At 42.3% G+C, this 27,867-nt stretch overlaps 1 protein-coding gene across 1 annotated transcript in view; it reads right to left on the bottom strand.

Annotated features, from left to right (window-relative positions):
- rtf2 (replication termination factor 2) overlaps positions 1-27,867 on the bottom strand; it is a 107,984-nt gene that overhangs the window by 28,154 nt on the left and 51,963 nt on the right. Inside the window, exons 4-5 of the mRNA XM_060919363.1 lie at positions 24,367-24,506; positions 10,905-10,983 (exon numbers count right to left, since the gene is read on the bottom strand). Of these exons, the coding sequence (XP_060775346.1) occupies positions 10,905-10,983; positions 24,367-24,506 (219 nt within the window). The remainder of the gene's footprint in view (positions 1-10,904; positions 10,984-24,366; positions 24,507-27,867) is intronic.

Raw genomic sequence — 27,867 nt, 5'->3', positions numbered from 1 at the left:
ATTTTATTAAAGGGGATATGCCATTCACTTTTCAGTTGTTCAATATCATTTCCTGAGATGCTTTTGTAAAGTTTGTGAGGTTTTTTTTTTTTGAAAAAACAAACCACCTTGACTCGTGTTCTCATGTCATTTTAACAACGAAAACCCTATAGGATAAGACAGGCTGACGCTGCACTGCCCATTTTATTTTTATGACCATTACAGACTGAGAACATGGATGCAAACGGCGTGCCTTTTGGCGGATGCCGCCTTTTTCACGGCTGTCTGGGGGACTTGTGTGAATCGTGCAGATCCAATGAGTTTTTTTTGGGGGGGGGGGGGGGGGGGGGGGGCGGCGTTGGAGTGTCTGATTATAATTTCATCAAAGTAAATTCTGTATTAAAATTACTAAATAAGCAAATGCCGTTACAGTCCATGAAACAGGAAGTATGAGAAGAAAACAGTAAATCAGAAAGCTGCGCACGTAAAGCCAATTGGCTGCGCGCCATTATCTGCTGCTGGCTGCACTTCACTGCACGCGCAAGGATTTCCATCAGTCCAACGTAAGTTACGTAATCAGCTTTACGTGCGCAGCTTTCTGATTTAGTGTTTTCTTCTCATACTTATACTTCCTATGTTTCATGGACTGTAACGGCATTTGCTTATTTAGTAATTTTAATACAGAATTTACTTTGATGAAATTATAATCAGACACTCCAACGCCGCCCCCCCCCCCAAAAAAAATAAATAAATAAAAAACTCATCGGATCTGCGCGATTCACACAAGTCCCCCAGACAGCCGTGAAAAAGGCGGCATCCGCCAAAAGGCGCTCCATTTGCATCCATGCGAGAAGGTAACATTCTACTTTCAAAGGCCCAGTACGTTCCCAAGTGACATCAACATGTTTCAAAAATAACAAAGGAGGGAACCCAAACCTTTCCACAACATGTCCCATTTAAACAAACTCAAGAGACACACTAATCTGACCTGTTTGAGAGGTTAGATATGGAATAACAATGATAATGGCCTTGACCTTTTTTCCAATAATAAACAAAATCATTATAGTGCAATTACTTCAATAACAATCTTCTTTAATGTCAAATGCTTTTTTTTTTTTTGCACAACAACTGGGTCATAATCATGTGCAATCATGTGTCCACAAACTACTACCTGGAAATAAAATAAAGAAATAAAAAATCTGAGGGGAATTCAAACCACAGATCCACCCCTCAGCTATGCCTCGGATCGTAAATTACTAGCTGTTGTGAGACTTGTGGTAAATCAAAGATTCATTGGCTTAATATGTTTCTAGTGGAAATAATGCAGCATATTACTGAGGCCAGCATTACGTTTAACTTCTGAAAGATGGAGCCACTAAAAGCACTCAGCCGCGCCCTTTAGTACATTATCTCAACATTTTTACAGAAGCCATGCCTTTGATATTCAAGCTCACTGGAACTGCATCATGATGTTACGAAGCACCAAATTTTGAGCAGCTGAACATCTGACACCAGGTCATGAAATTTTAGTGCTTACATACAGTGGCTCTTCCAGCGGGACAATGATCCGAAGCATTTATTCAAATCAGCATAAAAATGTTTTAGTTGAGCAGGGAATCAAGCTTCTGCCATGGCCATCTCAGTCCCCTGACCTGATCCCCAGTGAAAACCTGTGGGATGAGCTGAAGAGCAGAGTGCACAACAGAGGGCCTCAGGCCCTGGATGATCTGGAGAGATTGCGTGAAGAGGAATGGTCTCAGATGCCCTGCTCTGCATCTCCAACCTTATAAAAATGTTATAGGAAAGACTCCGTGCCATTTTACTGCCAAAGGGAGGTTGTACAAAGTATTAAATGCAGGGCTGCCAATAACAGTGGCACATGCGTTTCTGTGAAAATTATTTCTTGATGAGGGATTTCTTTCTCTCTGAATAAATTTAATTCAATTAAAGGTTGGATTTCGCTCATTGTTTTTCAGTGCGAGATGAAATTATTTCACCAAAGGCAGACTTTTTCTAACCCTATTTGCTAATCTTTACAAGGGGTGACAATAATTGTGGAGGGAACTCTGTATTGAATTTTCAGAATTTGCTGTGTGCGCGCATGCCTGCATCACATTCCTGCACCCACATCACTTTTGTAAGCTACATCCAAAAAATGATAATCAGAGCAAAATTCTATTAGTAGTTATTGAAGTACTGCTGATTTCATACTATGAGCTGTACATTGTACTATTATAGTTCATGGATAACAATATTTTAGGAGCATGACAAATTAAACCAGAACCCACCAAAAAAAACACTTGCATTCTGAATCCCATTTCTTTCCTTCTGGTGTGACGTCAAACCAACATGGCTGCTCACAGTATTAGTATGCATATCAGGTGAAAATTCAAATTCAACCCGAATTGCTTGAAACGGCTCTCAATGAATTCAGAATATACTTTTTACAGAACTAAAATGTGTTTATCTGTTCTGGAGAGGAGATTACAAATCAAAGATCGAAAACATGGCTTAATTTTTAGAAAACTGCCGTAATACAGTGGTGCTTGAAAGTTTGTGAACCCTTTAGAATTTTCTATATCTCTGCATAGGTATGACCCAAAACATCATCAGATTTTCACACAAGTCCTAAAAGTAGATAAAGAGAACCCAGTTAAACAAATAAGACAAAAATATTATACTTGGCCATTTATTCATTGAGGAAAATGATCCAATATTACATATCTGTGAGTGGCAAAAGTATGTGAACCTCTAGGATTAGCAGTTAATTTGAAGGTGAAATTAGAGTCAGGTGTTTTCAATCAATGGGATGATGATCAGGTGTGAGTGGGCACCCTGTTTTATTTAAAGAACAGGGATCTATCAAAGTCTGATCTTCACAACACATGTTTGTGGAAGTGTATCATGGCACAAACAAAGGAGATTTCTGAGGACCTCAGAAAAAGTGTTGTTGATGCTCATCAGGCTGGAAAAGGTTACAAAACCATCTCTAAAGAGTTTGGACTCCACCAATCCACAGTCAGACAAACTGTGTACAAATGGAGGAAATTCAAGACCATTGTTACCCTCCCCAGGAGTGATCGACCAACAAAGATCACTCCGAGAGCAAGGCATGTAATAGTCGGCGAGGTCACAAAGGACCCCAGGGTAACTTCTAAGCAACTGAAGGCCTCTCTTACATTGGCTAATGTTATTGTTCATGAGTCCACCATCAGAACACTGAACAACAATGGTGTGCATGGCAGGGCTGCAAGGAGAAAGCCACTGCTCTCCAAAAAGAACATTGCTGCTCGTCTGCAGTTCGCGAAAGATCACGTGGACAAGCCAGAAGTCTATTGGAAAAATGTTTTGTGGATGGATGAGACCAAAATAGAACTTTTTGGTTTAAATGAAAAGCGTTATGTTTGGAGAAAGGAAAACACTGCATTACAGCATAAGAACCTTAACCCATCTGTGAAACATGGTGGTGGTAGTGTCATGGTTTGGGCCTGTTTTGCTGCATCTGGGCCAGGACGGCTTGCCATCATTGATGGAACAATGAATTCTGAATTATACCAGCAAATTCTAAAGGAAAATGTCAGGACATCTGTCCATGAACTGAATCTCAAGAGAAGGTGGGTCATGCAGCAAGACAACGACCCTAAGAACACAAGTCGTTCTACCAAAAATGGTTAACGAAGAATAAAGTTAATGTTTTGGAATGGCCAAGTAAAAGTCCTGACCTTAATCCAATCGAAATGTTGTGGAAGGACCTGAAGCGAGCAGTTCATGTAAGGAAACCCACCAACATCCCAGAATTGAAGTTGTTCTGTATGGAGGAATGGGCTAAAATTCCTCCAAGCCGGTGTTCAGGACTGAGCAACAGTTACCGCAAACGTTTAGTTGCAGTTATTACTGCACAAGGGGGTCACACCAGATACTGAAAACAAAGGTTCACATACTTTTGCCACTCAGATATGTAATATTGGGTCATTTTCCTCAAATAAAATGAGCAAGTATAAGATTTTTGTCCGATTTGTTTAACTGGGTTCTCTTTATCTACTTTTAGGAGTTGTGTGAAAATCTGATGTTTTAGGTCATATTTATGCAGAAATCTAGAAAATTCTAAAGGATTCACAAACAAACTTTCAAGCACCACTATTCTGTATTTGGATAACATGGTCCAAAATGAGTCTAATTAACAAATGAGATCAAATGTTTTTTCTTAATCTCATCTCATTATCTCTAGCCACTTCATCCTGTTCTACAGGGTCGCAGGCAAGCTGGAGCCTATCCCAGCTGACTACGGGCGAAAGGCGAGGTACACCCTGGACAAGTCGCCAAGTCATCACAGGGCTGACACAGACAACCATTCACACTCACATTCACACCTACAGTCAATTTAGAGTCACCAGTTAACCTAACCCGCATGTCTTTGAACTGTGGGGGAAACCGGAGCACCCGGAGGAAACCCACGTGGACACAGGGAGAACATGCAAACTCCACACAGAAAGGCCCTTGCCGGCCACGGGGCTCGAACCCGGACCTTCTTGCTGTGAGGTGAAAGCGCTAACCATTATACCACCGTGCCGCCCGTTTTTTCTTAATAACTTTTGTATTTTTCAAGATATTTACATGGAAATTAGCAGGCGCATAGACTGGAATTCATATGTCTGCAGCAAAATGTACAATGATGGCAGGTCACTATTAGTGTGTGTGTGTGTGTGTGTGTGTATATATATTATATATATATATATATATATAAATAAAGAGTTTGGAGTTCTCCCCACCACAACTAGAGAAAGTGTAAGATCGTGATTGTTAATAAAGATGCCATAACGGCTAAAGAGTATCAGAATCAGATTACAAGATATCAAAAATCCCTTCGCAATTTAATATCAGCGACATCTTGGCATCACGTATAACGAATTTCACATGAATCTCATGAACTGTCTAGGAGGAGCATGTTAAAATTCATCATGTGTCAAAACACACATATGCAAAACCCTATTCTTTCCTTGGCCAGCTGGGGGCGCTATACCAGACAGGCATAGAGAGGGATTTCACTGACGTCACCTGAAACCGGAAGTAAACAGACCCTGCGCCATTTTGGAAGACCAACAAACTCGTGATTAGGGGGAAATAACGGCAGCGGTATGTGAACCCACGAGAATAAAGTGGAGTGGCAAACTACTTAAACAAATCTGAGCTGTTTTATTTATGATTTATTGGCCCAACAGTAGACTTGAAAGAAACCTGTGTGAGACTTGGCAAAAAACTGTGGATATAATGGATAAGTCTGTGCATGATCTGTGGACACTTTGAGGTAAGCGAACGCAAGAAATTCAGATTTAAAACATGCTAAATTGGCCCCAAGTTGATAACTGGACGAGGAGCAAGCCTCCCAGACTTCTACAATTTAATAATAATAATAATAATAATAATAATAATAATGGATGGTTTGGGGCTTGCTCTCCCTCCTATTATATAAATAAAGCATAGTTGTTGTGTAGGCATATATCATAAATACATATGTATAATTTGGATAAATTAACCTAAATTATGGATACCTTAATAGTAACAAAAAGTATTAATTTTTCAACTGAAAATATATATTATCCCCTCCTAGAACTGCCACTTTATTGTGGTGGAGGAGTTTGTGTGCTTGAATGATCCTAGGAGCTATGCTGTCGGGGGCATTATGCCCCTGTTAGGGTTTCCCAAGGCAGACAGGTCCTAGGTGACAGGCCAGACCAAGAGCAGTTCACCAAAACCCCTATGGAGAAAAAACCGAGGACCGTGACGTCGCCCGGTATGACACAGCCGGGGCCCCACCCTGGAGCCAGGCCCGGGGTTGGGGCTCGTATGCGAGCGCTTGGTGGCCGGGCCTTTGCCCATGGGCCCGGCCGGGCTCAGCCTGAAGAGGTGACGTGGGCCCAACCTCCTGTGGGTTCACCACCCACAGAGGTAGCAGTAGGGGACTGGTACAGTGTGGATTGGGTGGCAGTCGAAGGCAGGGGCCTCGACGACCTGATCCCCGGACACAGCGGCTGGCTGTTGGGACATGGAAAGTCACTTCGCTGGGGGGGAAACAGCCTGAGCTTGTGCGGGAGGTTGAGAGGTACCGGCTAGAGATAGTCGGGCTCACCTCCACGCACAGCTTGGGCTCTGGAACCCAGCTCCTCGAGAGGGGCTGGACTCTCCACTTCTCTGGAGTCGCCCGTGGTGAGCGGCGGTGGGCTGGTGTGGGCTTACTTATAGCTCCCCAGCTCAGCCGCCATGTGTTGGAGTTTACCCCAGTGAATGAGAGGGTCGCCTCTCTGCGCCTTCGGATTGGGGAAAGGGCTCATGCTGTTGTTTGTGCCTGGCCCAAATAGCAGTATAGGAGTATCCGGCCTTCTTGGAGTCCCTGGGAGAGGTACTGAGGGGTGCTCAGACTGGGGACTCCATTGTGCTACTGGGGGACTTCAATGCTCACGTGGGCGATGACAGTGACACCTGGAGGGGCGTGGTTGGGAGGAACGGCCTCCCCGATCTGAACCCGAGTGGTGTTTTGTTATTGGACTTCTGTGCTAGTCACGGTTTGTCCATAACGAACACTATGTTCGAGCATAGGGGTGTCCATAAGTGCATGTGGCACCAGGACACCTTAGGTCGGAGGTCGATGATCGACTTTGTAGTCGTTTCATCTGATCTCCGGCCCTATGTCTTGGACACTCGGGTGAAGAGAGGGGCTGAGCTGTCAACTGATCACCACCTGGTGGTGAGTTGGATCCGCTGGCGGAGGAGGAAGCTGGACAGACTTGGCAGGCCCAAACGTATGGTGAGGGTCTGCTGGGAACGTCTGGCCGAGCACTCTGTTGGGGAGGTCTTTAACTCCCACCCTTGGGAGAGCTTCTCCCAGCTTCCGAGGGAGGCGGGGGACATTGAGTCTGAGTGGACCATGTTCTCTACCTCCATTGTGGACGCAGCTGTTTGGAGCTGTGGCCGCAAGGTCTCCGGTGCCTGTCGTGGCGGCAATTCCCGAACCTGGTGGTGGACATTAGAAGTAAGGGATGCCATCAAGCTGAAGGAGTCCTATCGGGCCGTGTTGACCTCCAGGACTCCTGAGGCAGCTGACGGGTATTGGCAGGCCAGGCGTGCTGCAGCTCGGGCAGTTGCGGAGGCAAAAACTCGGAACTGGGAGGAGTTCGGGGAGGCCATGGAGAAGGACTATCGGTCGGCCTCGAAGAAATTTTGGCAAACCACCCGGCGCCTCAGGAGGGGGAAGCAGTACTCTGCCAACACTGTTTACAGTGCAGGTGGGGAGCTGTTGACCTCGACTGGGGACATTGTCGGGCGGTGTAAGGAATACTTTGAGGATCTCCTCAATCCCACTGTCATGTCTTCCACTGATCCACTGAGGAGACGGAGGCTGATGACTCAAGAGGTGGACTCGTCCATTACACAAGCCGAAGTCACTGAGGTGGTTTGCAAGCTCCTCGGTGGCAAGGCACCGGGGGTGGATGAGATCCGCCCTGAGTATCTCAAGTCTCTGGATGTTGTGGGGCTGTCTTGGTTGACACGCCTCTGCAACATCGCGTGGCGGTTGGGGACAGTGCCTCTGGAGTGGCAGACTGGGGTGGTGGTCCCTCTTTTTAAGAAAGGGGACCGGAGAGTGTGCTCCAATTATAGAGGAATCACACTTCTCAGCCTCCCAGGGAAGGTTTACTCCAGGGTACTGGAGAGGAGAATTTGACCAATAGTCGAACCTCGGATCCAGGAGGAACAATGCGGTTTTCGTCCTGGTCACAGAACACTGGACCAGCTCTATACCCTTCATAGGGTGCTCGAGGGTTCATGGGAGTTTGCCCAACCAGTCCACATGGGCTTTGTGGATCTGGAGAAGGCATTCGACCGTGTCCCCTGTGGTATTCTGTGGGGGGTGCTTCGGGAGTATGGGGTTCGGGGCTCTTTGCTAAGGGCTGTCCGGTCCCTGTACGAATGGAGCAGGAGTCTGGTTCGCATTGCCGGCAGTAAGTCAGACCTGTTCCCAGTGCATGTTGGACTCCGGCAGGGCTGCCCTTTGTCACCGGTTCTGTTCATAATTTTTATGGACAAAATTTCTAGGCACAGCCAGGGGCCGGAAAGAATCCTGTTTGGGAACCACAGGATTTCATCTCTGCTTTTTGCGGATGATGTTGTCCTGTTGGCTTCTTCAAACCAGGACCTTCAGCATGCACTGGGGCGGTTTGCAGTCGAGTGTGAAGCGGCTGGGATGAGAATCAGCACCTCCAAGTCCGAGGCCATGGTTCTCGACCGGAAAAGGGTGCCTTGCCCTCTCCAGGTTGGTGGAGAAGTCCTGCCTCAAGTGGAAGAGTTTAAGTATCTCGGGATCTTGTTCACGAGTGAGGGAAGGATGGAGCGTGAGATCGACAGGCAGATCGGTGCAGCCTCCGCAGTGATGCGGTCGCTTTACCGGTCCGTCGTGGTGAAGGAGCTGAGCCAAAAGGCGAAGCTCTCAATTTACCGGTCGATCTACGTTCCGACTCCCACCTATGGTCATGAGCTTTGGGTAATGACAGAAAGAACAAGATCGCGGATACAAGCGGCCGAAATGAGTTTCCTTCGCAGGGTGGCTGGGCGCTCCCTTAGAGATTGGGTGAGAAGCACAGTCACTCGGGAGGAGCTCAGAGTAGAGCCGCTGCTCCTCCACATCGAGAGGAATCAGCTGAGGTGGCTCGGGCATCTTTTTCGGATGCCTCCTGGACGCCTCCCTGGGGAGGTGTTCCAGGCATGTCCCCCCGGGAGGAGGCCCCAGGGAAGACCCAGGACACGCTGGAGGGACTATGTCTCTCGGCTGGCCTGGGAACGCCTCGGTGTTCTTCCCGAGGAGCTGGCCGAGGTGTCTGGGGAAGTTCGGGCTTCCCTGCTTAGACTGCTGCCTCCGCAACCTGGGCCCGGATAAAGCGGAAGACGACGAGACGAGAAGATATATTATTAAAAGATATCAACAAGATTACCTTGGCCATAACTATGTGTAGGTTATTCTTAATAACAGCTGTAATATCACGAACCAAGCCACTAACAACAATTGTAAGCCTGTAGCCCTTTGTAGGCTTTCAAGTCATCAGCAGTGTAGGCACTGGGTGTAAAAAACAAATAGTTTACAATGTCTGGGTAGCAAACAGATGGCAGAATTGGTGTCAGGTCCTCCTTATGTTTCCATTCTCCCTTGCCTCGAGTCTTATATGGGTCAAACCCATCAATCACAGCGAGTTTCTCCACATACCGTGCCCTTTCTGCAGCTGGTCATGTACTCACATAACCCGAATTATCATCCATCCTGTCACTTTACTCTCGCTCGTACTTTGTTTTATACTGTGAGTGCATGTACTTGGTCTTCCAATATGGCGCCTAACAAAATCTCGCGGCGCGGTGACGTCATGCGGTAGCCCTCTATTGGGCGTCTAGATGTCATAATAATCACATTCTCTAATAACCTGAAAGGTTTCAGCCAAATCATTCAATGTATTATGACTTCATGACACATTTCCTGTTTATGTGGCGAGTATTAAAATTCATAATATTGCCATTTCAACATATTACAACATATCAGAAATCCCTTCGCAATTCAACATGAGCAATATCTAGGAGGAGTACGTTAAAAATGACCATGTGTCCAAACGCATATAAGCCCAATTACCTCACTTCCTGCTGGGCGTGACATCATCCAAAGGGTAGAACTTTGGGTAGAACTCCAAAGTTCTACCCATTCATTTAAATGGGAAATGGAAAAAGGGGCGCTATGAAGTCCCTGGGCCACGCCTGGGGCCAAACGTCTGTGGCTGAGAAGCGGTTACAATGACTGATGTGTGTATCAAATTTCATGAGTTTTCATGCATGGCAAATGCCTCAAAAAAAGCCTAGCGCGACAAAAAAAAAATAATAATCCTTCGAAAAACAATAGGGTCTACGAACCGAATGGTGCTCGGGCCCTAAATAAATATTGGACACTAACTGGAACCGTTATAAACTTGCCTGGAAGGTGAACTAAGTTTATTCTCCCCCCACCAAATAAAAGATTTTTTTTCTTGTAATTCACCATCAGATGCCACCTCCATGCCAACAGATTATTTGGAAGGTATGCCAGAAAAAAAAAAAAGTCTTGTCAGTTAACCACAAACGTAAGCGGTTGAATTTTGTAAAATGCTACTACAACTTTGACTAGAACGGAGTTCTATGGTCTGATGAAACAAAAATGTTTAACGGCAAGATAAGCATTTTATTTATCATCAACTTGGTACTACCTAAAAAGAAACCCAGCTTCACATAGAGGCAATAAGAAGAAGCAAGTCAAGTGTTCCACGAATACAAAAAGAGAGATGCAAATTAAATACACACGTGTCTAGTCATGTTAGGTGTAAGGAACGTGTTCTCCACCTGGTTATTTGCCAACATTCGGTACTGTTTTTTTTTTAATTATTATAATGCTGAGGAGATGACAGCAGGAGCAGATAATTACACATTCTGGCACTTGCATTCTGATTGCTGACTCATATCCTTACAAGACACCGTATCAGTGAAAAGTTTGAACATCTCTCTTTCATGGGTTTTTCTGTATTGTGACTATTTATATACTGAAGACATCAAAACTATGAAATAGCATATGGAACATATATGGAATTATGTGGTAAAAAAAAAAGAAACTCAAGTCAATTAGTGCAATTTCTTGCCTTCTTAATGCGTTTGAGACCAAACAGTAAATAGCCCTATTCTACAACAGTAAACCGTATTATATCAAGAACCGCTCAACTAAGTAAAGAGAAACGACATCCATCATTATTTTAAGATATGACGTGTCTTTTAATGAATAAAAATAGAGAAACCATTGAAGTAGAAGCCGTGTTTTTTGACTGATACTATAACTTCTTTCATACTCCAAGTTTTGTGTTCGAGCTTCTTACCTTATGACAGATCTCGGTCTTCACCTCCCTGAGAGCTCGTTCTGAAAACACGCAGCCACAGGTAAGCAAGTAGCAAAACCTGACATGGGCGCACACAATAAATATAAATTAAACATTAGACAATGGTTCAAAATTTGCACTTCTGTTTTTCACAACTATACAGATAATCAAGGAAACATCCACAATTGTTGGTTTTTTTTCCAAAAAAATAAATAGGTGGCAAAATTATGCCGCTTTTCCACTACCAACGCAGCTGAGTTGGGCTGAGCCGTGCGGTGCTGAGTTGGGCTGAGTCGAGCTGAGTGGGGCTGTTGGAGTTGCATTTCGACTACAACCGCGCTGAACCGTGCTGGCTGGAAGTGGGTGGACACATTGGGTGGAGTTAGCGAAAGTGGGTGGACGTCACGTGATGTCGTTAGGCAGCGCAAACAGTGACATCAGTGACCTTTTAAGCGGTAGTCTCACGACCCGGAGAGTAAACAATAAACATGGAGTCGTTAGTGTTGCTGGTCTTGGTGCTGTGGCTTGTTGTCACCGACAACGCCAACAGATACTGGCAAGAGCGTATAGATGAGGCGAGGCGCATAAGGCTTCAGAAATTCTCGTAATTCGTAATTATTCTTCTTCCAGGTTTACGGTGTTTACAGATCCCAGCATGCTCGCGGGGCGTGTGTGGGCGTGTGAGGACACTCCTCCTCACCAATCAGTGCACAGGGGAGTGTCTCCTCACGCCCCTAGCCCCACTAGGCTCGCTTCAGCCCTACTTCAAAACCGTGCGAGTTTTGGGGGCTGAGCAGGGCTGAAGCGAGCTGAGTCGTGCTGTTCTGAGGTAGTCGAAACGCGAGCTGTGTCGGGCTGAAGTGAGCTGAAAAAGGGTAGTGGAAAAGGGTCATTAGACACCCCTAAAGGATCATGTAAAACCTGCACACACAGAATAAATAAACAAACAAAATAATTTCAAGTCCTCATAAACCTGGTTGTGTACGTATATCAAATCGTGTTTCCCTGGGTTTAAATATGAGGTTACATTTAAAATTCCTGTCATCATGTGGAAAGATCAAAAACATTCAGTATAAAGGAAATAGATGGTAGGAGGACTGGGCAATATTTGGGGAAAAAAAAATCTAGATTTTTTTTTTTAAAGATAAATTCTCAAATGATTTTTTTTTAGGTCTTCCATAACACAACTAAAGACAACTCATTTTATTTCAAACAAAGGGTTTTTTTGTTTGTTTGTTTGTTTTTTTTACTAAAATGGACTTTGGAAAATGTAGATGTGCAAAAATAGTAACCATCTATAGCAACTCCTGGAAACTCTTGTAAATGAAGGATATTAAGATGAAGGAAGGATATTTAAATAAATGATACTTAAAAGAAGCACAGTTTGGGGGCGTCGTGGCTCAGGTGGATAAGGCGCCACACCATAAATCCGGGGACCCGGGTTCGATTGCGACCCGAGGTCATTTCCCGATCCCTCCCCGTCTCTCTCCTGCTCATTTCCTGTCTCTACACTGTCCTATCCAATAAAGGTGAAAAAAGCCCCAAAATAAAATCGTTTAAAAAAAAAATCAGTTTGTACCATTTTCTATAGATGGTACAGTTACTATTTATGCATAACTTAACTCTTGATAGAGGAAATGATCATTTCTTCGACAATTTGAAATGCTATATCATGAGTAATTGCATTCCCCGGGACTCCTGAATGGAATGGCGTAAGAAAAATGTTTCTATTAATGCTGCATTCAACTTGAGGTTGCAACATGTGGTTCCCAACATCCAAAACCGTTTAAGTAAAAAAATAAAAATAAATAAATAAAATGTCCACCACACCCACTGAAGCTGAAATTCCTGTTTTTCACCCATTTAGAGAGAGTGACATCAAAGTAGCACTTGTTATCTAGAACAGGTTATGCTCTACAATTACGGAACACTTCATTAGGAACACTATACTAATGCCGGGTCGGGCCTCCCTTTGTTCTCAAAACAGCCTCAACTCTTCATGGCACGAATGAGACAAGATGTTGGAAATATTCTTTTGTGATTCCGGTCCAGGTTTACATGATCGCATCATATAATTCCTGCAGATTTTCCAGGTGCACCTTCATGATGCGAATCTCCTATTCTAACACATCCCAAAACTGTGAAAATGTCCCAAAATTACAAATTGAGAGTCATTTCTGTTTCCAGTTGAGAGTACGCTGTGCACATTTTGGCTGCTGCTTCTCATAGGAGCATTTTCTTTTTTTCTCCTTTTGTTTTTCCTTTTTGTGCGTTTGTATAGCTTGAATGTTTTGTCCGCTGGTTGTGGTGTAGCGCCGGACCCAGTTTTGGGCGTCGGTTTCCTTCAGGCCTTGGTGCGTTGTGGGTGATACCTGTGCTCCTCACTATGGACTGCAGTGAGCTCGTTGCTCTTTTTGACATCAGGGTTACCCAGCGCTGAACTTAACTAGTGTGTGTGTGCGCGCCGTTCTATGATTACTGTAACTGTGTATGGTCAGAAAAGACGATAGAGAAGCATAACCGCTGCACATTAACGCTACAAAACACCCGCAAAGTTATTTCGCTGCTGGCTAGCTGCAGCTTCCAACATTACTGTGCGTCAGTACAGTGTAATGTGGTGCAGTGTAGTGTAACGCAGGGATAGACCTCAATCTGCAGAGCTCTGTCGGCAGATTCTACCGTAACTGGATCCATTAATCACTTGCCCACAAAATAAGAAATTTTTCTTGTCCTTTTTTCAGTGAGGTAATATTTTCAAGATTGAAAATATGGTATTTGGTCTTCTAAAACAGCACGTCATTTAAAAATACACCGAGTATATCAATTAAAGATTTTTAAAGAATAAAGTTCTATTTCTTTGACATATCTGACAGACATAACTCCCATTTTAAAAATCACTTTCATTATCCCTGTTGCTATCGTCAGTGAATTTCTGTCAGATGACCTGACGATAGACTCGGCCATTATGGATCTTTTGGTAGTTATCGTGTGGAAGCAGGCTTTATAATTTTTGGGTGTCAACAGATAGAGTTGAAATAGATTAACAGCGAAAAAACTATTTCGTTCACGAGAGAAGCCCACAGTTATTTTTAAAAAATGCTATCGTCAGTCTGTCTGTCAAATGCACCTGACGATAGCAAAATTCAAGCCCTCACCACGCACATGCTGACTGACGCAAAGGGGAAATTCTACTGCGCATGATTTTTGTGACAGCAGACATTTACTTCCGGGCGAGACTTGGAGTTCTGACAGCTAGATTTCATCAAATAAATCAAGCTAAGATTTTCAGTCAGCTATCGTGACGATAGAAATTTTTGACGATAGAAACATTGAGAATATATTTGTGCATTCATATTTAAATTTTTCTGGAGGAAAACTATCGTAAGTTGAGATAAATCAGAGCCACTTGCGACCCTTTCAGCCGACAGGCCATTTCAATGTGTTATTTCCCCGTGAAGGTGACACAGTTGTGTCTATCATCACTGTTCTGATAATTATTGTTGATATTTCAATTTTGAAAATAAATTTATCTTTATTTCAATATTTTATTATTTGGTTCTAGTGATGAGGTATTTAATATTATTACTAAATTTGTCAGATTAATAATGTAAGAAACAGTTTTGTTATTGTCATCTAGAGTGTCTGTCAGAATATGATGGTAGACGTTAGTTTGTCAGATTTTGATGATAGAAATCAATGTTTCTATTGTCATTTAGCATGTCTGTAATGTCAGGCTTTTATTAATTAGTTACCAGAACTACTGTCCTAAAATTTACTGTGAATGTCCAAGACCCCAAATGCTACTAGAAAAACTTAATAGAATGATCAAAATTAATCAATTCAGCAATTTAAGGAGATGGGACTTAACTGGCCTCTGTTATGGTAGAATCTGCTTGTCACAATCCGTATGCAGCCGGCCGGATGGTTTTCTATTGCAATCACGCGGCCACTTCAGGTAGCCCCGTATGCATTCGTTTAATGGTCTTCTGCATGTTAGTTACAAAATTATAATAAAGCGAATACTTTACGATTTATTTGGTGTATACTGATGAAGTTACGCATTTTATTTTTTTTGGCCAAGGGAAGGGCGGCAGGCCAGAATTATAACGTGGCAGTGCACCACTTTAAATATAGTATGCCAGTGTTCTCTTTTAAAGTGCTGATAACACGTTTTTGACATCTTTGGCAATGTTTTATAACATAAAAAGTAATTCCCGATGATCCATATATTAATTCACGAAGGCGCCTATTTTACAAAGTTATGATAAAAAACGCGGCTATTTGGGCAAATTTGACGGGGCTGCAGCACCCAGGAGACGAAGGAGAAGGAGGAGCTATATGACGTCAGCGAAAGAACCTTCCTCCTCACTTACCAGTTTGTTGTTGATGCGACAGGTGTTCAGTTTGTCATTATTAGTATTATTATTATAATACATTATTTTATATCTACATATATATATATATATATATATATATATATATATATATATATATATATATACACACACACACACGTGTATATATATATATATATATATATATATATATATATATATATATATAAAAATAAAAGTTATTATGCCTTTGCGTTGTGTTGCCGGCTTTTGCTCCAAAACCCACAAGGATGGGGTAAGTTTATTCAAGTTTCCCAGAGATCCCGAGCTGCATGCGAAGTGGGTGAAGCAAGTCAGGCGCACTCGTGACAAGTGGGAGCCCTCACCAACATCCGTCCTGTGCTCTGAACACTTCGATTTGGATTGTTTTGACACCCTTCCCAGCTTAAAAGAATCTCTTGGGTGTTCAGTTCAGCACAAACGTGTGTTGCTACCATCAGCAGTGCCTACAGTATTCCGGAGGGGGTCTACTAGTAGCTATGCCGGATCCAGCTGTCGCCTGGGACAAGGCGACTCCTCCAAAGACAGTCCTCCTGTCAGAACATGTGTTGAGAAACGACACAAGATAAAGGTACGTAGAGCTATAGAGTGCTCCGACATGATGCTAAAAATAGTAACACTGCGGTCTGCGCGGCCATCTTGGAAGTGACTCGCTCCAGAGCACTCAGAGTACACATCATAGAGTACACATTCATGATAATCATAAAGTCGGCGTGATATCAGTCATGTATTTGCTTGTGAAAGCTTGCGGCTTTCATGTAACTGCCGCCTAGCAACAAGAGGCAAACGGTAAAGAGGGTAGGCTATCATAGATTCTATTCGGAAGAGATCAACACATGATTGCTTAAAAATTAGGTATTTTAACAATTTGCATCTGTTTTGTGATTATTGTGACACTTGTGTGTTATATAGAACTGTATGTCTTATCAGCACATCGAGGATCTTCCACCGGAGGCTTTAGCAAGTACTCGTAGCAACACTACACTTTACCCTTTGCCATGTGTTGTTAGGGAACGGTAGCAAGTACCCCGATGACCGACTTCAAGAATATGTAGAAAAAAAATTTAGAAATTATACTTTCCAAAAGTCATTTGAGCTTAGTGTATTGCATTTCCATTTATATTGTAGGTTCTTGCTGATGTTTTTGCGGAGTATGACGCAGCTGCTGAATCAGAAGCTGCAGAGTTTGTATGTACTAGTTGTGAACATTCACATTATCATCAATCTCATTTATTTAAAATCAGATAAAATCATGCCATCATGATCACTGCTTAAAGTACCAGTATTTGGTTGTTCTTTTGTTCAGAACTGTGATGCCAGCTGCCAAGTAGACCGGCGTTTTCATGCGCCATTTCCATTGAGTAGAACAGCCAGTGAACCGCAGCGTGTTCTTCCGCTGACGTCACAACATGGCTGCGAGCCACGGACCCAGTTTTCTTGCGCTGTGCAATTAAAAGTTGGATATTCGCGTAACAACAGCTTCTTTTCACGTAATTATAACAGAAATCTAACATGTTTGCCATGTTGTATAGTTTATTTAAGAAATTGCATAGAGTCATGTTCGTGTCATCAGCCCTTTAAAGGAACAGTCCACCGTACTTCCATAATGAAATATGCTCTTATCTGAATTGAGACGAGCTGCTCCGTACCTCTCCGAGCTTTGCGCGACCTCCCAGTCAGTCAGACGCAGTCAGACGCGCTGTCACTCCTGTTAGCAATGTAGCTAGGCTCAGCATGGCCAATGGTATTTTTTGGGGCTGTAGTTAGATGCGACCAAACTCTCCCGCGTTTTTCCTGTTTACATAGGTTTATATGACCAGTGATATGAAACAAGTTCAGTTACACAAATTGAAACGTAGCGATTTTCTATGCTATGGAAAGTCCGCACTATAATGACAGGCGTACTAACACCTTCTGCGCGCTTCGGCAGTGCATTGATACGGAGCTCCGATATCAAAACTGCACTACAAAGCCATGCAGTTTTAATATGTGCAGAAAGTGGTTTGGCATTGCCTTGCTGAAAGAAGGAAGGCCTTCCCTGAAAAAGATTTTGTCTGGATGGCAGCATATTGCTCTGAAACGTGTATATAACATTCAGCATTAATGATGCCTTCCCAGACGTACAAGCTACCCATGTCATGCACACTAATGCACCCTCATACCATCACAGATGCTGGCTTTTGTACTATGCACTGATAAGCTGAATGGTCCCTCTCCTCTTTAGCCTGGAGGATGTGGTGTCCATGAGTTTCCAAAAAGAAATTCAAATGAATTTCGATTTACCAGACCTCAGGACAATTTTCCACTTCGCTTCAGTCCATCGTAAAAGAGCTCAGGCCCAGAGAAGGTGGCGTTGTTTCTGGATATTGTTAATACCTGGTTATTTTAACTTGCATTTGTGGATGCAGTCAGCGCTCGAAACTAACGATGTCCCGATGTCCCGGGGACCATAAAAAATGTCATCGGGACACAAAATTATCATATCTGGGACAATCCCGGGACAATGGAAAAAAAAATAGATCTAGAAAAAAAGTTCTACATTAATATTATTTACAAAGCCGTAACACATACGTAGACATTCACCTAATTTGTCAATTTTAATTTTAAAACGTTAACAGCGAAAAATACATAGTAGCTACACTTTCGATGCACCTGCATCCGTAGGCTACAGAGCAGCGCATTCTGTTCGAGAATCTTTGGCCGGAGTCCGCATTATATGGACTTGGAATGGAATTGCTACCGCACACGCTGCGCCGACTCTTGCCAGAACAAAAATGCTGAAGTGGTTGAAGCGGACCGACCGCGGGGAAGAAACTGAAAGCCCAGACATAACATCTCCGGGACCTTCAGGATCCAAAGTGTCATCGCCTGGTCTGCAGGCAACGCTAGCAACTGAATGAACTTAATGAACACTGTTAGACACGTTATAAGATCCAACAGGAATGATGTGGATGATATTGACGGAAGATACCGTTCAACAGAATAAGTGAGTTTTCTTGGTGTCTTTCTAGTTCAGAAAGTTTAGTCAGTCAGCAGCACAACTAGGCTCGGACCTGCCACTATGCTGATGGTGCTAACATTTGCAGCGAAAGTTCATAAAATGGATAACGGAAAGTTCATAAAATGGATAACGGAAAGTTCATAAAATGGATAACGGAAAGTTCATAAAATGGATAACGGAAAGTTCATAAAATGGATAACGGAAAGTTCATAAAAATGGATAACGGTAATGGTGAAAATGATAAGTTGGCCTTATAAGTGCCAACAGATATTCAAGGTATACGTAGATGAAATGAACATAAAAGGGGTCTTATTTTCAACTAAAGTGTACTGCAGATGTAGGGAGTTGAAACATTTTCTGAATGAGCTAGTTGGCCCCTTTAAATAAACGGGTATCTATTCATACAGTGAGATCGCCAAAGTTTAATAAACTGAAAATGCAATAACTGTAATTTTGAAGTAGATGATGTATAGGACATGTGTCGCTTGTGTCTTGTGACTTATTGTAAAAATGATATAAAGGGTTCAAAATCGCATAGTTACAAATATAATAGTAACTTCATATGATAATATTAACCACTGGTTATTTCAGAGAGGAAAAAAATGGGGACACTATTGCTTCCATTCGGGACCACTGGGGGACACAAAGAAAAAAAGTTAATTTCGAGCCCTGGATGCAGTAATGAACTGTTTTCACAGACGATGGTTTTCTGAAGTGTTCCTGAACCCATACAGTGATTTCCACTACAGACACGTGTCTGCTTTTAATGCAGTGTCTCCTGAGGGCCTGAAGATCACAGGCACCCAATATCAGTTTTCAGCCTTGTCTCTTGCATACAGAGATTTCTCCAGATTCTCTGAACTAGGGCTGCACGATTATGGAAAAAATGATAATCACGATTATCTTGATCAAAATTGTAATCACGATTATTAATCACGATTATTCTTGATGTTAGGGAAATCACTTAAATTTTATTTCACTATATTCAAACAAACAATATGAACAGCTTTCAGTGCAGAATGAAATTTAAAAGAGAAATTCTGATTTCCAAATGACAAATAAATGAAATTTATCCAAGAAATTACCAAAGGATGAAGGAACTGAAAACTCAATTGCAACAATTACATAGCATTATACTGAGGCCTACAAGTTTTTAGCTAGAAAGACCAGCCTATCAACATGCTCTGGCTTTAAACATGAGCGAAGGCAGGTCACAACATTGCCTCCAGTGCTAAATACGCTCAATCTGTTACCTACTCTCACGCTATCATCCCTTGAAGAAGACACCGCCAGTGTTGCCAGACACTGCTGACGTTTTCCAGTCCAAAATATGTTCAAATCCGCCAAAATGCACTTAAAACCGCCCAATCTGGCAACACTGGATACCGCTGCACTGAAGCTCTGCGCACTTGGCTTGCTTGCTTATTTAGGCGGAGTAATGAAACCTTACATGCGTCAGTTCGCCCCCTAATGGTTTGGCGGAGTACTGGTCAAAAAGTGCTTTATCAGATATGCAGCAGAGCTCATTTTAAATGGAAATAAATCGCGATTTTCATTTAATTTAATCGTGGCAGCCAAAATCACAATTTTCGATTAAATTCGATTAATTGTGCAGCCCTACTCTGAACCTTTTAATGATATTATGTACCACAGATGAGTTGATCCATAAATCCTTCCAATTTTACATTGAGGAATGTTATTCTTAAATTGTTGCACTGTTTACCCACGCAGTCTTTCACAGAGCAGTGAACCCCTCCCCATCTTCACGTCTGAGAGACACTGCCACTCCGGGAGGCTTTTTTTTTTTTTTAAATACCCAAATCATGTTACTCACCAGTTACCAATTAACCTATTTATTTAAAAACACCCCCCCCCCCCCCCCCCCCCCCACACACACACACAAAACAACTTAAAATTTTCATTGTCCCCGTCCCAACTTTTTTTGAAACGTGTTGCTGGCATCAAATTCAAAATGAGCATGCATTTTCTTAAAAATACAATAAGACTTCAGTTTCAATATTTGATATGTTGTCTTTGTACCATTTTCAATAAAAAAAATAAATAGGCTCTGTGTGATGTGCAAATCACCACATCCTGTTTTTATTTACATTTTACAGAGCATCTCAACGTTTTTAGAATTGGGGTTGTATATTTCAACTCTATGGGTTGCACAGGGACATCTGGTGCTCAAACAGTGCAACTGTATTCGCTGTACAATCATGGAGCACTATATAAGGAACACCTGTACATTAAATCATTCTTGCAATTATCGAAAATCAGCCAAAAACATGTGGCAGCAGTGCAACGCATAAAATCATGCAAATACAACCCAGCGGCTTCAGGTACCATCAGAATGGGGGAGAATGTGATCTCGGTTATTTTTGACTGTGGGATGATTATTGGTGCCAGATTGGCTGGTTTGGTTATTTCAATAACTGCTGATCTCCTGGGATTTTCACACAACAGTCTTTAAAGTTTACTCACAAAGAAAATCATTCAGTGAGCAGATGGAAACACCTTGTTCTTGAGAGGTCAACAAAGAATGTTCAAACTGGATTGCGCTGACAGGCTACGGTAACTCAGATAACCACTCTGTGCAACTGTGATGAGTAGAAAAGCATCTCAGAATGTACAAGTTGAACGGGCTACAACAGCAGAACGCCACGTTGGGTTCCACTTCTGTCAGCCAAGAACATTACGTAATTGGCATTTAGCAGATGCAACGTACAGCATATCCAGAGCAGCCTGGGGAGCTGGGGGTTCAGTTCCTTGCTCAAGGGCACTTCAGGCATTCCTGCTGGTTCAGGAAATCAAACCAGTGACTTTTTGGTCCCAAAGCTGCTTCTTTAACCATCAGGGATGAGAATGGGACATTTAAAAAAAAAAAAAAAAAAAACTCTGAAATGTCTGCCAACTTTCCCACATAATTTATTTATATATACACATGTTTTAAAATTCAATGATGGTTTAAAACGTTTATAAACTTTAAGATAACAAATCCCTACAGATATAATTATATACATCTCGTGAGCAATAACGGAGGTAACCGTAAAGATATATTAGATTCCTCCTGACTCCATCTATCTTTGACAATTTAAGTAAAACTTACCTTTGTGCTTTTTTGTTTTGATGTGCTCCTGGATGTTTCTAGCTGCTCTGTTTCCATAATTGATCATATCTGAGCACAGAATACACAGAACCTTTCCCGGCACGTCCACTTTTCGGATATGTTCCGTCAGGCACTTCGTCACAGTTTGTGGCCCTATCTGCACGGTAACGCTACTATTGAGCCATGCCCATCGGAAACAGTTCTTAATCCTGTTCGATTTATCGATTTCCCTGGCACGATCCTCATTTTTGCGGTCCAAAACTTTCGCCATATTGGCAAAGTAACTTGGAAAACTAACCAAAATAACTAGAACTTAAGGAGAAGTGATCAAAACCGTGTACGTATAGCTTGTTTCTCCGTGAATTGTAGAAGTGAGATGAAACTAGCGCCAAAACGTTGCCGGAAATCGTCGCGAGTTGTCGTATAAATATTGAAGAAAGCAATGACGATTTCTGTTATCACAGCTGCAACTAATTTTGCGATGAGCGTTGCCGAAAGATGCTGGCGGGCGGGCGGGCGGTCGGTCGGTCCTGCCTGCTTGTGCCACCACAAGCCTCGCCTCGCGCCGACCCCTCCCCCCCCAAAATTTTCTCAACAGATTTACACGTTTCACAAAAATAACATTTTCAGCGGGAAAAACTCGGAATTCCGCAGATCCGCGGAAAATTCTCATCCCTGAACCATTCAGCCACAGCTTCCCACAGAAAGAACAGGACAGAAAGCTGAGGCTGCAGTAGCACAGGCTCACCAAAACTGGACAGCTGAAAACTGGAAATACGCAGCCTGTTCTGATGAATCTCGATTTCTGCTGAAGCACACAGATGGCAGGGTCAGAATTTGTGCCCAACAGCGTGGCACCAACTTCTGTCAACAGTTCAGGCTGGTGGGGGTGGTGTAACAAATGTGAGGAATGTTTTCTTGGCACACCCTGGGCTCGTTAATAGCAATTTATCGTTTACTGAATGCCACAGCCTATTTGAGTATTGAGGTTTTTCACCTGACGTCACAGGGTCACGTGACGCCCCGGTGTCCGCCATTTTGAACGTCAAGCTAGCTAATGTCAACATAGTACCTAGTATGTTACTGTAGCAACGTTTACGTTCAGTCATTTGGATGACTGTTAAAACCTTTCAGTCTCAAGTTTTTCCTTTACTGGATTTACTAGTTTACTGAGCTAGCGCGCTAGCTAGCGCCAGCCTGCCCCGGAGCGCGCTAGCTAGCGCCAGCCTGCCCCGGAGCGCGCTAGCTAGCACCAGCCTGCCCCGGAGCGCGCTAGCTAGGGCCAGCCTGCCCCGGAGCGCGCTAGCTAGCGCCAGCCTGCCCCGGAGCGCGCTAGCTCAGTAAACTAGTAAATACAGTAAAGGAAAAACTTATAACGGGCCATGTCTCAACAGACTAAGAAGTTATTTCAATGACATTTAATAACATTTTGTTTATCCTGAGGACCGAAAGTAAATGAAAATGTGAACAAACCTTAGCTGTCAGTGAACAATCCTGGTGGAAGCAGGTAAACGTCGTTCTCTAAGCCTGCTAACCTCAATTTTTGCAAATACCTCTCCCTCTGCTCGCCCTGTAAATGCCCTACGTCGCTGGATAGTGAAGGTGTTTTCTGCATCTCGCTCCTTTTTCTTTTATGTTTTTCGTTTGTCGCCTTCCTCGCATTCGAACTGATTCGAGCCGTGACGTCCAAAATGGCAGCCTCACATGACTTGGTCACGTGGGTGAAATACCTCAATTGTTGCTCATCATGTGCATCCCTTCACAGCCATGATTTACCATCGTCTAATAGCTGCTTCCAGTCTGATAATGCACCATGCTACAAAACAACAACCATCTCAAACTGGTTTCATGAACATGACAATGAGTTCAGTGTCCCTCACTGGCCTTCCCAGTCACTGGATCCGAATCCAGAATCTACATCCTTTGGGGATGTGTTAGAATAGGAGATTCGCAGCATGCAAGTGCACCTGAACAATCTGCAGGAATTGCAGGATGCAATTATATCGACATGGACCACTTTCTCAAACATTTTTCCAACATCTTTTGGAATCCATGCCATGAAGAACTGAGGCTGTTTTGAGAACAAAGCAAGGCCCGACCAAGTATTAGTGTAGTGCTCCTAATAAAGTGCTCAGTGAACGTATAATTAAAGAGAATACAGATATTGATTTTTGCATCGCGATGTATCATGTCAGAATGGATTGTTACACCCCTAGTGACAGTTCTCCTGAAACGCTCAAGTAGCCGGCTTAAAAAAATAAAAAATAAAAATCTCAGCTAACAAGTTACTAGCCATTTCCCTGTAAAATACTTGCAAAATATGTATGAAAATTCCTCCAGGTGTGTGCGTGCGCGCGCGCTTGGCTTTCTCAGTGACCCTCTGTAGTATGCTGCATGGCTCTGTAACATAACTACATACCCTACAGCATGGTCGCGTGGTCCGGCTCAGCCAATCAGAGCGCGAGAATCGATCAACAAATAATGGTGTCGCTCCTGGTCATCACCCAAATTGAAGATGATTTTGTGGTGAAATAATTGGATTTGCAGCAAATTATGAACAGCGGAGATGATATTTTTTTTAAAAATGAATAAAAATAAAAATTAAAAAAAACCCGCTTGAAAATTGAAAGGCAAGGTTTTTTGTTTTTTTGCCTGGGATCGAGCAGCCGGCACAGACCGTCCATGTAGGCAGAGACAACCGCCGGTCGCCGGCGCTTGTGGACATGTCTGCCCTTAGATGCAAGGGGCTACAAAACCTTTTCCTGTTCTACTGCAACCTGTTCATCTACATCTAGTCTGACCGGTCAACCAAATTTGTTGATCCTAGCAGGACTGACATTTAATGCAACCACAATGGTATTATTAATCCCAGTTTCCTCAAGGTGTGTGCTCTCCTGTAACAGTATGGTTATTCCTGAATCTATCACCGTGACGATATGCCAGTAAAATTGTTCTTACTTGTGTTTGCCGTTCATTTCCAGTCCCACGACAGGGCAGATAAACATGGCGCAATGCATGTCTTCATAGCAGTCACCTTTAGCGTTCCTCCTCTCCCCTTCCCATGCTGGGTTATCAGTCAGATTCAACTCTTTCACGTCCTTCATGTATAAAAACACAAAACATGCACAAACAAATAAATAAATTATAAGGGGGGGTTAAAGCTTGTGATTAACCAATACATCAAACTTTCACATATTTTCTTCAAACTTGCTTTATTTCTTAATTAACGTGTTATTCAGTTACGTTTTCGGTTTTAGTAACCTTATAATCATGACTTGTATTGGCAACTAACTGCAATTAAACGTTATACTTACCGGCCTGTTCGATTTTTAGCCATGTTGAATTTAGTTCGTTTGGTCCACGGCAGGCGTCGCTAATCCGCGCGATCTTCACGAGACTTCGAAACGTTATTAAAATCCTCCTCACTAAAATGTGACGAACACACTTTCATCAAATTAGATGGCTTGAAATCTTTTCTTTGATCTCTTTTAATTCTTGTAATCCAAATCTCAAAGAAATACAAATTTAACTGGCTCAGCAAGAGGAAGGTTTCAATGCTGCAGTGCATGCAACGACCAAACAACAATGCAAATTCGTTTGTAAATGTAATAATTTATCTTCTGAAGCCTTTTTATCACTCGGAAAAGTATGAAATGATAGTAGTTTATCAGTTGAATCGTTATTGCAGCCATAAGATGTGCAATAATGTACTATTTTGAGCTAGATCTCAGACTTTGTGAATACATTGGTTGCTTGCCGTACCTTCTTTCTTTTCAGTCTGTCATGTTGATTGTCAGTGCCGCCATTTTGAAAACTGCTTTCCAAACGAAATATTGCACAAAAACGAGTTTAAATGACGATTGCTGCCTACTTTTTTCAAACTTTCCTGATTGCTATCAACACAAAACTTCCAGCTTGATTACGTCAGCATTCGAAAGAGGGCGTGCACGTCTTTTGACAACGTTGGTCATTTTGATTGCCGCTGTACGTTTTACTTCAGTCCTACGATGTCTCGCACAGGTCTCAACGAATCTCATTTATGGCCATCGCTTTGACATATGGACTGATCTATTACACAGCATATTTCAAACACTAGGTGGCATGGTGGTGTAGTGGTTGGCGCCGTCACCTCACAGCAAGAAGGTCCGGGTTCGAGCCCCGTGGCCGGTGAGGGCCTTTCTGTGTGGAGTTTGCATGTTCTCCCCGTGTCCGCGTGGGTTTCCTCCGGGTGCTCCGGTTTCCCCCACAGTCCAAAGACATGCAGGTTAGGTTAACTGGTGACTCTAAATTGACCGTAGGTGTGAATGTGAGTGTGAATGGTTGTCTGTGTCTATGTGTCAGCCCTGTGATAACCTGGCGACTTGTCCAGGGTGTACTCGCCTTTCGCCCGTAGTCAGCTGGGATAGGCTCCAGCTTGCCTGCGACCCTGTAGGACAGGATAAAGCGGCTACAGATAATGAGATGAGATTTTAAACACTCATAACTTGCTATAACAGTGACAAAATAGCGATCAAAAATGCATTCCTATATTTAATAAAATGAGAAATAGAATTTTGATAAAAATTTGCCTTCAGTTCTCCTTTAAGAGTGACTTTTTTTTTCCTTTACTTCATAAAAATATACAAGTGAACAGACCTCCCTGACTCCATTGGAGTGCCGTGGTCGTGAGGTTTGAAATGGGTAAACATGCCTACACACCTTGTGTTTGTATGGATTATCTGTATTCACAAACTACAAAGTCTGAGATCTAGCTCAAAATAGTACATTATTGCACAGCTTATGGCTGCAATAACAATTCAACTGATAGTAGTTTATCATTTCATACTTTTCCGAGTGATAAAAAGGCTTCAGAAGATAAATTATTACATTTACAAACGAATTTGCATTGTTGTTTGGTCGTTGCGTGCACTGCAGCATTGAAACCTTCCTCTTGCTGAGCCAGTTAACATACATGTCAACCTATACGGAATGTCCGTATTTTATACGGATTTGATTCAATAAACGTAGTATACGGGCGTATGAATAAAGTTATACGGATTTAAAAAAAAAAAAACTTCAATATTTATTTAGAGCTATAATCAATTCCCACGATGATAAAAGAGCGCATAACATTTACAAACGTACTGTACACCACAGAAAGCACAGACAGCCAGTAAAGAGTCTTATGAAATCGCGCGTTATCTTGTGGTAGCGAGACTTCGTTCCACTTCTGATCATGCGCACACCGCATTGCGAGAATCCCGCCAACCCGGAAGTAACATTTTCACCTGAGCGACTTTCACTAGCGACCGAAAAGATTCTGAATGGGCACTCCGGCAAGATCAACACAGACACTTGCTGTGACATGCAGCCTAGTGAGGTATTGGTGCAGACTGCTTAAAAAAAAGCTGTCATGGAGTACAATTCAGAACATTAGAGTGACACTTTGTGTTTTTGTCAAACATTGGAGCTTTGTATTCATTCTGAAGGTTTATTGTTATTAATATTGAATAAAAAGTAACTTGGATATGAGTGATTCCACGCTTATGGGTACTGAAATGGGGACATGAACTTATTTTTAAAAATTCACCTAAAACCATTTCTTTTTTTACCATCAGGTCACAAAACATGTAATCTTTAATGAATGATATGTTAAAAGATAACTTTAATTTTCTGAGATGTAATAAAAACATATTTATATGCCAAAGTCAAGCCTATGAGTTCCAAAATGATGTCTGTTACATTACTTCTGTTACGATTGTCCATCTCGCATCTGTTACAAATTAATTACAATCTAGCTATATACCATGTTAATCTTATTGAAAGAATGTGCATGTTTATTCTACTACACATGTTTATTAATTATATTTGCTAAAACATCACCTTCCGATGTTTCAAAAAGTAATCCTACATTGTTAAAATTGAGAATGTATATGTCCACAACACTTCTGTTACGTTCTGACTTTGGCATATAAATATGTTTTTATTACATCTCAGAAAATTAAAGTTATCTTTTAACATATCATTCATTAAAGATTACATGTTTTGTGACCTGATGGTAAAAAAAAAAAGAAATGGTTTTAGGTGAATTTTTAAAAATAAGTTCATGTCCCCATTTCAGTACCCATAAGCGTGGAATCACTCATATATCCTTGTTAATTATCATTCAAATTTTAGGCAAATTAATTTAATTTGCATCTTATACGGATTTTATAAGGGAAATACGGATTTTGGAGGTTGGTTATACAGGTTTGAGTGACCAAAGGTTGACATGTATGAGTTAAATTTGTATTTCTTTGAGATTTGGATTACAAGAATTAAAAGAGAGCAAAGAAAAGATTTCAAGCCATCTAATTCGATGAAAGTGTGTTCGGCACATTTTAGTGAGGAGGATTTTAATAATACCGAGAGCAAACTAAAGAGGTTAAAATCTGACACTCTGCCGAGTGTTGAACAAAAGATTACAAGAAAAAGGTCACT

Source organism: Neoarius graeffei, chromosome 4, assembly GCF_027579695.1.
Source record: "Neoarius graeffei isolate fNeoGra1 chromosome 4, fNeoGra1.pri, whole genome shotgun sequence".
In the NCBI taxonomy this organism is placed as follows: domain Eukaryota; kingdom Metazoa; phylum Chordata; class Actinopteri; order Siluriformes; family Ariidae; genus Neoarius; species Neoarius graeffei.
Note: the sequence above shows the minus strand (reverse complement) of the source record. Positions and strands in the feature narration are given on the sequence as shown.